The sequence below is a fragment of the Oncorhynchus mykiss genome, chromosome 5 (genome assembly GCF_057628025.1).
Source record: "Oncorhynchus mykiss isolate SJ-2025 chromosome 5, ASM5762802v1, whole genome shotgun sequence".
Classification (NCBI taxonomy): Eukaryota; Metazoa; Chordata; class Actinopteri; order Salmoniformes; family Salmonidae; genus Oncorhynchus; species Oncorhynchus mykiss.
This window is the reverse complement of record NC_143026.1, coordinates 11919155-11933934: the sequence shown is the minus strand read 5'-3', so window position 1 is coordinate 11933934 and position 14780 is coordinate 11919155. Positions and strand designations below refer to the sequence as shown.

At 40.6% G+C, this 14780-nt stretch overlaps 1 protein-coding gene across 2 annotated transcripts; it reads left to right on the top strand.

Moving 5' to 3' along the window:
- Window positions 1-598: 598 nt before the first annotated feature.
- On the top strand, window positions 599-7868 carry LOC149983164 (uncharacterized). 2 transcript variants are annotated; one of them, XM_090233720.1, is made up of 6 exons: window positions 599-815; window positions 2666-2801; window positions 3176-3291; window positions 3545-3620; window positions 5421-5534; window positions 5668-7868. In XM_090233720.1, exon 6 carries the CDS (start codon window positions 5819-5821, stop codon window positions 6647-6649), a length of 831 nt encoding a protein of 276 aa, XP_090089846.1. In that variant the 5' UTR covers window positions 599-815; window positions 2666-2801; window positions 3176-3291; window positions 3545-3620; window positions 5421-5534; window positions 5668-5818; the 3' UTR covers window positions 6650-7868. Both variants share the same exon structure in this region, with proteins under 2 accessions (XP_090089846.1, XP_090089847.1).
- The last annotated feature ends 6912 nt before the right edge of the window (window positions 7869-14780 follow it).

Below are 14780 nucleotides of genomic sequence, written 5' to 3'. Positions count from 1 at the left end.
TTTAAGTGTTCCCTTTATTTTTTCGAGCAGTGTATATAAAACATTTTAATTTCTTGTTGGACATTTAAAAAAATAAAAAACACCCGCAAACCAGCTCCAAGTGATTTTAATTTTGGAAATCTGTTACGAATTATTCTGAACCATAATAGCGATACTGTATATGTGATCATATACATTTGTAAGCAAGGTTAGATAATATTTTACTCAAATAATATGTTCAGTTTTGGCTACTTGCAGTCAAAAATAATTTGTAATTAATTTCCCGCCCCCTGACCATTCACTCAAGAAATAGAACCATCCTTTGGCTGAATCTAGTTGATGATCCCTGTTCTATACCATATGATTCTTTCTCTGTGATTTGTCCTGCAGAATGAATGTTTGCATGTGAATCTTATTGTAATACGTGTTGTGTTTTCATATTCATGTTCTAGTAGGTAGTAAAACATGTAAGCGTAAAAAGACCGTCTACGGACGCGTTCCAGGCCGACTACATTGCAGACATTGCATCAATAGTCGTCTGCGATGTAGCCAGCCTGTAACGTGCCCACTGTCTTATTTTCCCCTTAGGTGGTTACTGGCTCCAAAAGTGGCAACGTCCACCTGTCAATAGGCAAAACGGGTGGCGGCAGCAGCAGCGTCCCCCCTGGGAGTGATGCACCCTGGGAAACACCTCTGAGATGTGAGATTAGTGAGCTGTTCCAATTAGATCTGCTTCAGATATGAATCAGAACAGGTGACTATGTCTGTACTCAGTTTCGCACTCGTGGTTGGACTTCTAACGTTTGGGACGGTTGGTGTCCAGGGAAGCCGCATAGGTGAATACGGATGATTTTTGGATGCGTGAGCTGCATTTCAATGCTTGTTAGTGTAAGAGCGAAGTGGAATGAGTGATTGAACGTTACAGATTTGTTTGCTTTCTATATAGAAAGGAACTTGCGGACCTCAATAAGGTGTTTTTTTAACTGTAACATTTCAGTCTACAAAACATTTGAACACGCCTCAGATTTGTGAGGAATGTGTGTGATATAAATGTTGCGCTTTGGTGTGTTTGGAATCAATAGAAAACTGGAATGACGAATTTGAGAAGGATTGCAATTTTCTAAAAGCTTGTTTTTTTTTGTATATGTTTGAATTTTAACGTCAACTAAGCCTCATAATAGGATGCATCAACCAGGTACCTGTTTTTCAGGTTCATGCCTCTTAATTTTTTTTTTTTTTAAAGTGATACTTTTTCTTACTTTAACTCTGCATTGTTCGGGAAAGAGCTCGTTAGCAATTCTACACCTGTTCTATTTGACTCGTGACATATACAATTTGATTTGATGTGCACAGGCAGTGTTCCTATCCAATAAGATAACAATAACCTCATTAAATGAATGCAGGTGTAACCGATGTGAAATGGCTAGCTAGTTAGCGGCGTGCGCTCTAATAGCGTTTCAATCTGCGACGTCACTCGCTGAGACCTTGAAGTAGTTATTCCCCTTGCTCTGCATGGGTCGCGGACTTTTGTGGCGCGATGGGTAACGATGCTTCGAGGGTGGCTGTGGTCGATGTGTGCAGAGGGTCCCTGGTTTGAGCCCAGGTAGGGGCCGAGAAGAGGGACTGAAGCCAAACTGTTACACAGGTAACAATTTGTTGCATTAGATTCCCGTATAGTATAATTTGTATGTAATATGATGTTCTGTACTTGTATTGAGTGCAGCAGAAATATCAAACGCAAACTAGGGTCTTTCAGGTTTTGAAAAACATTGCTTTTATTTGCTGTTGTTTTACCTGTTATCTGCTCACAATGCTCAGGCTACCTGCTGTTCTATACTGTTAGAATGCTCATATACTGTTATGCTCAGGACAGTATCTTAATTAGTGTCTCAAGTGGTTATTGTTGGGTCACATATTCCCCTGGAAGTGAACATAAATAGCCCACAGTCAGTCAGACTCACCATTTCCATACAGGATTTACCCAGTGTTTTACCCAAAAGGCTCAGACCTTTCTGTTTCCATACCGGTGTCTCACTGGGCCATGGCTCCGGCAAGCCCTGCTCTCACTTGGGGCCAAAGCCTGGCCACTGGTACTTTTCATTTTGCATTTACATAACAATGGCTAACTGAACTTTAACTCCTTTAAATATGGATTTTTAAGCCTTGAGATAATTGAGACATGGATTGTGTATGTGCCATTCATAGGGTGAATGGGCAAGACAAACGGTTTAAGTGCCTTTGAACAGGGTATGGTAGTAGGTGCCAGGCACACAGGTTTGAGTGTGTCAAGAACTTCAACTCTGCTTGGTTTTTCACGCTCAACAGTTTCCCGTGTGTATCAAGAATGGTCCACCACCCAATAGACATCCAGACAAGTTGACACAACTGTGGGAAGCATTGGAGTCAACATGGGCCAGCATCCCTGTGGAATGCTTTCAACACCTTGTATAGTTATTGCCCGATATATTGAGGCTGTTCTCGGAGCAAAAGGGGGTGCAACTCAATATTAGGAAGGTGTCCTAATTTTTTGTACACTCACTCTACATTAACATATAATTTATCTAATTATCTAAATTAAATATGCCGATTTAATATTCAAATGTATTTTCTAATGGTTCTGTTGAATCCTTTGTGCATCATCGTATTGTTTATATTTCTCTCTACTGTTCTTTCGTGATTAATCAAGTCACTCTGAAGGTGGTGGTGACATATGGCCCTGACGTCACAGTCACATGGGACGGCGGTGGTGGCTTGATTACCCAGTGTGCACTGCTCGTGGCTGTGGAGTGGGCGCAGGAGGTGGACATCTTTCTTCTGCCAAGGTGCATGTTTAAAGAGCACTTGATCAGCAGTAGATGATTAAATAATGGTGAATTTCAGATGCATTAGTTTTCCTATGTGTTTTAACCACAGTTTTGATCAAAGCCCTTTTCACATCACTAGTTCTCAGTGTTTTTACAGTTTTTAATCAGCCTCATCAATTGACATGTTTATGATTTAGGGAGGTTAGGGACAGCAACTATAGGGCTATACATGCTTTATTACTGTCTTGTGTGAACATTAGGCTGATGTATAGCATGTATATTTCTATGTTCCCCTCTTAACAATTCAATTAACCATTTGATGAGTCATGTTCACATTTCAAAATATTTGCCTGTGATTATAATCAATTGAAAATGCTATTGTTTGTTCTCAGCTCGGGCTCCTTCCTTTTTCTGAACCTTACGGGGGAGGTGACACACTCATTCCAATGTACCTGCTTTGACCAATCAGAGGGAGTCTACAAGTCACAGAGCATCAGTGTTGTACCTGGTGAGTGACCTTGTAATGAGAATCAGTCAACACTAGGATGGGGTTACTCAGTACTTTTATTGCTCCAAATATATTCTAAGTACTGTCAGCACTTTTCAATCTATTTGCTTATTATAGCTCAATATATTGATCTATCACTCAATTTGGACAGTGTGATCTGGCATGTCAGTGTTGGCTTTGCAGTAACTTCCAAGGCTGACGGTATGGGGATGTGTGATCTTCCACTACTACCATTTGTCATGTTGTACTTCAGGTTCACCAACTACCCCTCCATCATCAACCACCAACCAGGTGACCATGCTTGAAAGCCATGCAAATCAGAACATCATGTAAGCTTGCCATGTCTCTCTGGATGCTAAACAATGAAATGACCAGAATAAGGATGTGAATCAGGGTCTTATTGAGGGTAGACATTGACTATATCGTCCATGACCGTGCCATGTTCATACTGAATTGATTTCTCTATGCCACTAGAGGGCACAATATATATATATATTTTTGTCCAATAACAAGCTGAGGCTTACTTTAGATATGTCTGAGAGGATAATACGAGTTTACCAGTAAGCTTACTGTTAACAACATGACAATCGTATAGAAAAACTTCTCTTTTTTTCATTTAAGAATGAGTTCATTACATTTTTAGGTGGACAGACAGCACCTTGATGCCACAACATGCATGAATTTATGCTCTGGTCATCTACCATAACATTTCTCTCATCTCTAGTAGAGGAAGTTTAGTTTTCATACAGTTGCTAGCTGAACTTTATCTCTTCTGTAAACTTGGCAAGCACAGGTGTTCCATTTCCCATGTTTCCCCACAATAGTTGTGCCATATTGAATTCCCAGAATGTATCTTATCACTGATGTTCAGTTGCTCCAAGGGATAGTGTTGTGCGTATATGATGTACGTAATTTTGTTTATAACCTCTGTCATGAATTCAAAACAGTGGGATTTTATCCACTTTTGCCTGGAAAAGTGGCCTTGTCTAAACAGCTGGAGGCCCATTTATGTACTGGTGGTCAGGGAGCGTGACGAGGCTAGGTTAACTCAATGACTGCATCACAACTGTAAACAGGAAAGGGAAACTCCAAGACTCAGATCTAATCGGAAAAAATGCTTTACCCCCTTAGGACACTTCTGTGTCAGAAGTACTCTTTGCGTCTCGATTTGGTCCTCTCCAAGTCTTCAAGAAATCCAATAATGTCAATTAACCTACTGCAATGTGAGAATTCCTTTAATACAAAGACCAATAATTCATTTATATATTGATTGTTCTGACAATTTCCCAACCAACACACACCTTTATAGTCAGTGTATGAAGTTTTATTGAAAGTTATACTGGCTTGACATAACTTTGTTAATTCTCAATTGTTGATCTGTCACAACATTACGTTATGCATCACGAAAACCCCCTGGGCCATTCTGTAAGAACAAATCTTACTTGAAGTTATTGATGACACCACCTTATTGAAAACTGCACTGACTCACTCAAACAAACACTCTACTGCAAGTGCACAGTTGTTGAATCCATGTTTACATGATCTCTTTGTTGTGATGAGGTGACAAATAGGGAGCATCATTATCCAGCTTGTCAACCTGGGCCGTGTGGGTGGGTGTTTGTGTGTATGGGGGGTGGACGGACGGACGGACGGGGGTGTTGTTTATCTGAATACTGATGACTTGCAAATGACAGAGAGCAGATAGCATGACTCCTGAGCCATCTAGCCAGTATTGCATAAACAGTTAACAGCATCAAGCCTTGGTAAGTCAGGATGGTTTGTAGCAAGCAGCCACTGCTAATGCAGCATGAAGCCCACAGCCTCAGATCCATTGGCACTCTGCTCTCATGTTTATCCCTGCATCAGAAGGAGTCAACAACGCAACAATTCTGAAGTTGCTTGTTTAATGGCAGTGAAGTCAAAAATGAACAACTTACACGGAAAATTGCAGTTTTTTCCTCACTTGTAGAAAAGTGAAAACTTTCCATCTATTCAACATTTAATCCATCTATTCAACTTTAAATGAAATACAGTTCATCACAACAGATTAACAATGTTTGTTTGGTTTAATTACATGAGATTAAAAAAAAAAAATCCTTGGGAATTTATAGTGTGTTGTCTTCTCTCAGTGACTCTGTAACAGAGGGTGTCTTTGGGACCATTGCCGGAGGCCTACTCCTCTTCATCATCTATGGCTTCTGCAGGAAATGGCTGGGAGATGAGAGACTGAGAGCCATCTTCAGGTACAAGGAGGGCTCTGATCAGTTCCCCCTGACTGTTACTGTAGGCAGGTTAGACACATGGGTCAATCCCGTGAATTATTATCATTGTAAGTCTATTGAAGAGTTAATTGTACTTTCACTTGCTTTTCTTTAGGTTTCCTCGCCTTAATCGAGTGGTAATTTATCAGATGTTCGACCACTGATCATCATCAACCAGACGATACTTTCTAGCAGGTTGCTCTGCCTGAATGTGTCGCTCAGGATAAGAGCTTTGGATAAATTACCAAAATGTACTGTATGTATTAATGAACAAGGAAACTATGTTCGGCTGTGATCAGAGCTACTTTAAAACCATGTTCGGCTGTGATCAGAGCTACTTTAAAACCATGTTCGGCTGTGATCAGAGCTACTTTAGTAGCATGTTCGGCTGTGATCAGAGCTACTTTAAAACCATGTTCGGCTGTGATCAGAGCTACTTTAAAACCATGTTCGGCTGTGATCAGAGCTACTTTAGTAGCATGTTCGGCTGTGATCAGAGCTACTTTAAAACCATGTTCGGCTGTGATCAGAGCTACTTTAAAACCATGTTCGGCTGTGATCAGAGCTACTTTAGTACCATGTTCGGCTGTGATCAGAGCTACTTTAAAACCATGTTCGGCTGTGATCAGAGCTACTTTAAAACCATGTTCGGCTGTGATCAGAGCTACTTTAGTAGCATGTTCGGCTGTGATCAGAGCTACTTTAAAACCATGTTCGGCTGTGATCAGAGCTACTTTAAAACCATGTTCGGCTGTGATCAGAGCTACTTTAGTAGCATGTTCGGCTGTGATCAGAGCTACTTTAAAACCATGTTCGGCTGTGATCAGAGCTACTTTAAAACCATGTTCGGCTGTGATCAGAGCTACTTTAGTACCATGTTCGGCTGTGATCAGAGCTACTTTAAAACCATGTTCGGCTGTGATCAGAGCTACTTTAAAACCATGTTCGGCTGTGATCAGAGCTACTTTAAAACCATGTTCGGCTGTGATCAGAGCTACTTTAAAACCATGTTCGGCTGTGATCAGAGCTACTTTAAAACCATGTTCGGCTGCTTTGAAACTATACTTCATAGACCCACAGCTTTGACCTTAAAATGATTCTGCATGTGCTGTCAAATACTTCATTAGCCAACCTATGAAGTACTTTGAAATTCATGTTTATTTGAAAGCCCTTCATCTTGAGTTTACGCTACAGTAGCATGTGTAACCTATCAGCCTTGGTTAGGTTCACTAGAGTCCCCATGGAGCTATATTAACTAGCACGAAAGGTAACAGAAGAGTATTAGGACACCAGAGACCTTCAATCTCCCAACCAAAAAGAGAGTGAGTCATTGCTAAGACTGGTTATGTCATTTAAGCTGTTCTGTAAAAACTTTCTGTGGGTTTTACCGGTGTTTTATTTTTAGGTGCATTTTTCAGAAGTAAGTGGAATATAACTAAGAACAAAACTACTAACTCAAAACTAACATTTGTAATGCCCTGTCTTGTGTCCTGAACCTTTGATTGTGCATTCATTGTTTCACACATCTTTCATCCGAGTCATTCATGCAAAATCCAATTTTTTTTGTGAAATATCATGAGAATATTTCGGTCAGTCATTTAATCCACCAAAAAATAGCTGATACAATTTTCTAAACAGAACCTTTTTGAAGTGCTAAACAAAAATAATAATAGCATTTAGCTGTAACTTGACATTTACACATTTTTCAAGTCTACTGCAAACCAAGATTTGGAGCATGTTGAGAAAAATGGCACATACAGATGTAGTATCTTTATAGGGAGGCAGGTAGCCTAGTGGTTAGAGAGGCAGGTAGCCTAGTGGTTAGAGAGGCAGGTAGCCTAGTGGTTAGAGAGGCAGGTAGCCTAGTGGTTAGAGAGGCAGGTAGCCTAGTGGTTAGAGAGGCAGGTAGCCTAGTAACCGAAAGTTTGCAAGATCGAATCCATGAGCTGATAAGGTAAAAATCTGTCATTCTGCCCCTGAACAAGGCAGTTAACCCACTGTTCCTAGGTCATCATTGAAAATAAGAATTTGTTCTTAACTGACTTGCCTAGATACATTTAACAAAATACAGGAAGATGTAGAAGAAATCATCCCATGCCATTTCTGCCTTATGCAACTCTGCACAAGATCACCTTTGCACTATGACTTGTTACTGTAACTACTACAGTATCACCTCTCTCTCTGCTTGACAACATTTGTCAGCTTAGTGTATCAATCAAATTCAGATAATGAACCTTTCATTCAATAGAATGAAATAAGAAGTATAGTACAAATACATAATGGGTATCAGAATAAAAATGTCAACATCAACAATAACACAGTTATTTTGAGTGATTTGCCCTGACAAATACAGACGTAAATAACTACAACAAATAGAGGTGCAATGACCTCTTAGAATGAAGTGAGACAAATGATGAATCCATTAAGCGAACATATTAAGTAAAGATTTCACTACAAGTATACTGTTCTATTCAAAACAGGTATTTCATTGTTCATTTCACCATTTTAAAATGGTAGCATATTCACTGAGTATATCAAACATTAAGAACACCTTCCTAATATTGAGCCCCCCCCCCCGGCACTCATTTTGCCTTCAGAACAGCCTCAATTCTGCGAGCATGGACTCTACAAGGTGTAGAAAGCATTCCACAGGGATTCTGGCCCATGTTGACTCCAATGCTTCCTACAGTTGTGTCAAGTTGGCTGGATGTCCTTTGGGTGGTGGACTGTTCTTGAGGTGACCTAGGAAACTATATAGCGTGAAAAACCCAGCAGCGTTGCAGTTCTTGACACAAACCGATGCTCCTAGCACCAACTACCATATCCTGTTCAGAGGCAAGTATTTTTGTCTGGCACATTCACCCTCTCAATGGCACTTCATACACAATCCATGTTTCAATTGTGTCAAGGCTTAAAAATCCTTTAACCTGTCTTCCCCTCCATCTACACTGATTAAAGTTGATTGATTTAACAAGTGACATCAATAAGGGATCATAACTTTCACCTGGTTGGTCTATGTCATGGAAAGAGCAGGTGTTCTTAATGTTTTGTACACTCTGTTAATGTGATATAAAATGCTCCTTACCAAGGTCACCTTTTTAAGCAAGAAACCTGTTCAAGCACTCAAGGGCACTTAAATGTTCTTACATGTGATTGGTTGATGGAACGTCAATGTTCTTACATTTGGTGGTTAATGGAACAAAGTACAAAGACACTCAGATGCTCCAGTGTAAATGTACTTAGAGATCACCCACAGTCTTTGCTGATGTTCTGTGAGTGTCTATCCTGTCTCCTATGTTGCTGGGTACATGAGTTTCATTCAGTGGAGGCTGGTGGGGGGCGCTGTAGGAGGACAGTCTCATCGTAATGGCTGGAATGTAATTAAGGGAACGGTATCAAACACATCAAAGATATGGAAACCACATGTTTGACACCGTTCCATTCCAGCCATTACAATGAGCCCGTCCTCCTCTATCTCCGCCCACCAGCCTCCACTGGTTTCATTAGAGTGGTTGCTATAGTACAACGTCATCATTTTTCTCAGGCAACTTTGTCTTCTGTATATTAGGTTTATCTATAAATGGTTCCAACAATGGATTGAATGAAAACTTTGCTGTTAATAATAAATTATGACTTTGTTTGTGACTTGTAACACTTTAATGTAGCTTTGATACGGCTCTGTTGTAATGGTAATAGCTTTGCAGTAGTAAATTTAACCATATCAAAGCGAATGAGTAACACTTAATCAAAGATATCCAGGTTGTGGTTAGACCTCTTCATAGCACTTATGAATGAGAATGCATAATTAATTCCTCGTACAAAGCTTTGGCGATGAACACCCACACACGCATCTCGCTATCTCTCCTACACACATTTTCATTTGATAAACTGAATTGCTGGAAGTTGTTGGGCCTTCCTGTCACGTGTATCACTCTGTCTTGTAAACTGTAGCTGACTGTTGCTTGTGACTAATTGCAGAAGAACTGCAGTCTTCACCACAAAGGGCTCTGGGTTCTCTGCGTCACGTTGTGCCAAAACGAGGGGTTCTTAATTAGACTGAAAAAGTGCCTCAGTGGCATCCGACAATAGAGATGTGTTCAATAGGTGTTTTGAAAAAAAAGAAACTCTTCAATCAGGATATTGTGGTGTGGCGCACACACACACACACACACACACAGTCCACATTGCAGGACCTTTATCATTCAGCAGTAATTTTCCATGTCTTGTAGCTTCCACAAGAGACGTGTTTACATGTTCAGTTGTTTTTCTATGTTAATGCAACCTCAGCTCTAACACTGTTGTATTGTTTACTAAACACTTAGTCTCTGACTCATAGACTTTATCAGTTCATTTGTGCCGTACAAGATAAAAGACATTCATAATGTACTATGCTTTACTTAGCCAGCTAAGCATTTGAAAATGTAGGACTCGATTTCAGATAAAACAGGAGGTTATCTTAAGCTGAAACTGGAATTAAGCTATTTTGACAAGTGTTTGTTTATAAGAATTGCTTTATTAGTTAGTTAATAGCTTCGTCATCTAATCTAATCACTTGTTTTTGGACTGACTTTAACCACATCTCCATCGGGGGGCGATATAGTTTCACCAACCACACACAACCCTGCAGATAAGAAGAAACAGCAATGAACTAACAGAATGGTACACAGGTTAGTCCTTTGTATTAATGAGACTATATCTCACAGATTTGTATTTTGCTTTGTCAGCCATACTAGTGCAACTGTGAATGTAGCAAACTGCTTCTCTTCATTCACAAAGATCCATAGTGAAGTAACTGAAAGCTATTGCAAATGGCTTTATACACTGAGTATACAAAACATTATGAACACCTGCTCTTTCCATGACATAAACCAACCAGATGAATCCGGGTGAAAGCCATGATCCCTTTTCCATGTCACTTGTTAAATCCACTTCAATCAGTGGAGAAGACTGGAATTTTTCATCTTTTGTCTTGCACATGCACCCTCTGCATGCTACAAATACAGAATCCATATCTCAACTGTCTCAAGGCTTAAAAATCCCGTCTTCTCCCCTTCAAAGGGATATTATTACCTTCCACACAGTATCTTCTCGACATGGGTCATATTCACTAGACACCAAATGGAAGAAAATGGACCGAAACTGGGAGGAACTACCTTAACATGTCTAATAAGAACCTCTTGCTGTAGTTGCACAACGTTTTCCATAGCAAAACAGCTTGGTATGGTGTGTACCAATGAATACAACCCTGAACCAAACTGTGCTGCAGTGCTGCCTCATATTTTCTTTTCACGTTGTAATTTGCAGTCTAGTTCCAGCAACTACACTCCGTGTACAAAACATTAAGAACACCTTCCTAATATTGTTTTGCACCTGGCCTCAATTTGTCAGGGCATGGACTCTACGAGATGTCGAATGCGTTCCCCAGGGATGCTGGCCCACGCAAACCCAGCAGCGTTGCAGTTCTTAGCACAAACCGATGTGCCTAGCACCTACTACCATACCCTGTTCAAAGAAAGGCATTTTAAATGTTTTGTCTTGCACATTCACCCTCAATGGTACACATACAGAATCCAAGACACAAATGCCTCAAGGCTTAAGTGCCTTTGAACGGGGTATGGTAGTAGGTGCTTGGTACATCGGTTTGTGCCAAGAACTGCAACGCTGCTGGGTTTACAGAGGGGGGGCAATACAGTATTAGGAAGGTGTTCTTAATGTTTTGGACACAGAGTAGTTGCTGGAACTGGACAGTTCAGGGTTGTATTCATTGGTACACACCATACCAAGCTGTTTTGCTATGGAAAACGTTGTGCAACTACAGCAAGAGGTTCTTATTAGACATGTTGAGGTAGTTCCTCCTCGTTTCGGTCCATTTTCTTCCATTTGGTGTCTAGTGAATATGACCCATGTCGACAAGATACTGTGTAGAAGGTAACAATATCCCTTTGACATCTCTGTGATCCAAGAGGTTTTAGCCCATAGAATTGGAAATTAGTTATTTAATAGGATATCTGTTTTTAGCCAGAGGGAAGGTTTCATTGGGTCCTGTCCAGCATCAATACACCAATCGGATGCATCTGACCTCACTTGCTAACGTTAGTGTACCGGCGATGTACTCTAATAGGCCAGAATCACTGGGTACAATGTCACACGCAGCTGCTCAAGTACAAACAGATTGGGTTACCCAATGGGAAATGGTAATATAACATTGTTCGGGACATCATTCATGTTTTCATGATTTGCTCTGGAAAAGTTTATTGCTGATATGGTTATCAAAGATGAAATCTGAAACGTGTGTCTTGATGAGAGCCTAATGAGGTCTACAGTCTTGTCAGGTTATGGAAATCGTTACACGCGCGTACGTTGGAGCGCACAAGCCAACACAGGGCTCTTCAAGTCTTTGATGTACAGAGGGGAACACTGATTGTCTTCAGTGTCAGGGCATGATTGGAACATTCCCTCTCAATGTCTGTGCCCCAAATGGCACTCTGTTCCTAATATAGTGCACTACTTTTGCCCAAGGCCTATAGAGAATAGGCTGCCTTTTGGGACGCATCTAGATTTTTAAGCAAATGGAATGTTGACTTTGGAATATGGCAGAATCGCTAGCTGGCAGAATACAGCGGGGCGGCCTGTCTTTACAGGTATACGGGATTCAGTGAATTTCCACCCTGTTCAATTACGGACAGCATCCTTGTCATTAATGCAGCTGGCATGCAACGGAATGCTTTCATCAGTGTTAATGGATGGTTACCCAATGCAACAACACATCTTAGTGATGTATTTTTCAGATATTTTGAAACATTGCATTCCATTACATAGAGTTCATCTATGCTACCAGAGACAAAAAGCCTGTATCTCTTTGGAAAATGACCCACATACAGTATAAGATATGGGGGGTGGCAAAATCAAAAGTCATGGCTTTGCTCTTTTCTCGTTGCCAGAGGAATATGGAAGTCCTATTTAATCAGTTTTCATATTTTTTTTCTATGTTGAGTCATAGCAGGAAAACTATTTGCAATTGGCTATTTTTAAGGTAGGCTGTGCAGTAGGTAGGCTGTGCAGTAGGTAGGCTGTGCAGTAGGTAGGCTGTGCAGTAGGTAGGTTGTGCAGTAGGTAGGTAGGTTGTGCAGTAGGTAGGCTGTGCAGTAGGCCTATTTCAAGGTTTCATGGGTGAAAATGAATGAAAATAAAGACTTTGTTGACAATGGACATTGTTCACGCTGGACATTCAAAAAGCTTCATGCAGCTCGTGCTGGTAGGCAAAGCAATTTTTCCTATGCTAATTTTTCCCAGAAGTGTATAGAAAAAATAATAGCCTACAAACGAAACAGGGTGTACAGAGGGGAACTCCCACCTTGCCTTGCATATGCTTGGCTGTTGGGGGGGGGTTTGACAGCTGTGTCGAGGGCGCCAACTCGAAAAAGATAGTCTCGGGTGTCCTCGCATGCCCGAGATGGCGGCTAAATTCCCCCTGCACCAATTAGGGTAACAGGTATGTGGTAATAGGCAATCTGGGTAAGAGGCAAGAGGCAATCTGGGCAAGAGGCAATCTGGGTAAAAGGTGATCTGGTCAAGAGGTAAAAGGTCATCTGGGTAAGAGGTAAAAGGTCATCTGGGTAAGAGGTAAACAGTCCCACTGCTTTCTATGCCCTTCTTATTCCTGTGTGTGTGTGTGTGCGTTTGTTTGTATGTTTATGTGACAGCAGTGTGCACGCATGTGTGATGACATCCCGGATCAACTGGGAAAGGCTGTGGAGAGCTGCTTACTGCGGTGGCCCCACAAAATGAAGGGATTGATCATTCTGACAACTGCACTGACACCATGCTGAACATTCCAATGTCAGCCAAGTCAACAACACAAAGGGACAGTCATTGGTACGAGTGTCTGTCTGCATTAACAGCCTATAGGCCTACAACAACTACATTTGGTTTTTGGTCCTTACAACTTTTATTACAATGCAATATACAACAATTATGTAACACAGTTACAAATAGGAGCTCATTGATCATGGATTAATCAATTCTTAATTGTATGCTGGGTTTCCTGCAAGGAGAGGGAATGAAGTGTAATGTAATGCCTAATACACTGTCATGTTTTGCGTTGACCAGCCCAAGGAGAGGTAATGGGCATAGGAAGCATTGGGACTTCTTAATCCCCACGATGCTTATCAAAGTAGTATAGTGGAGGTATACGCCGTATAAAGTAATAAGGCTGATGGAACAGATCCGAATGTTTAGCTTAAAATGTTGATAAACTAATATTTCTTCACGTTTTAAGTGCAGCAATGTGCACACGGTGGTAGACCTACACGCAAACGTTCCAATTTGCGGGAATACGCCATTCTAAAATGTGCACTGCAAATGCAAGCTGTTTCGTGGACAGAGATGGAAATATCAGTTCAAAATTTTGAAAGAGGGGAGATTTAAAGATGCAACAACTTTCATGGGTTGCTAATGTGGCTAGGAAAATGCCTTTGACTGCTAGACAATGAAATGAAGTTGAAAGAAAACCCTTAGAACAGGATAACGCAGATGAAGTCTTTATAAAATAACTGCCTTCACGTTTCTATGGAGTGATTTTGGCTATAGGCTACTTTGAAGCAAGGTAAGACATGCCTCATAATATGAGGTAAAACGTCCAGCTTTCAAACAATTAAGGAACAGGAAAAAAATAGCAATGCTAATGATAGGTCTAACCTAACCGTCTTCTTGTAGATTGAAAGGCTTTCCCTAAAACCGCCAATGAAATGTTAACTAGCTACATAGCTACAAAGTAGCCTATGCCCACCTGGAAAAAATATATAATGATTATTTTCATCAATCTAGTGGCCACTCCCTCTCATGTGCACACTGCTAACCAAATAACAGTGGTAGGTGTTTTGTACAGTTGAATCTACAATCCAAAATCAAAACGTGTTCGTCTTCAAAAGTGTTCTCCTGATGTGGTTTAAGCATTGTCGTGGACTTAGAACATCCAATTTGGCTGTTTTTCTATATAAAAAAAAAAGTGAGATTGAGAGTGAAAACATGGGAAAAATTTAGCAAAATCTGAAACCTGTGAATTTCTGACTCCTTTAACAGCCTTATTTATCTGTTTCAATAGTAGGACTACTATTAGCCTACTTGCACAGTACAGCTGGGGTTGGCCTGACTGTGAAAGACCAATATGGGATTCATAATTTTTAGATCATTCAGAGTGTATGTCACTGTTTGTCATATACTTTTTCA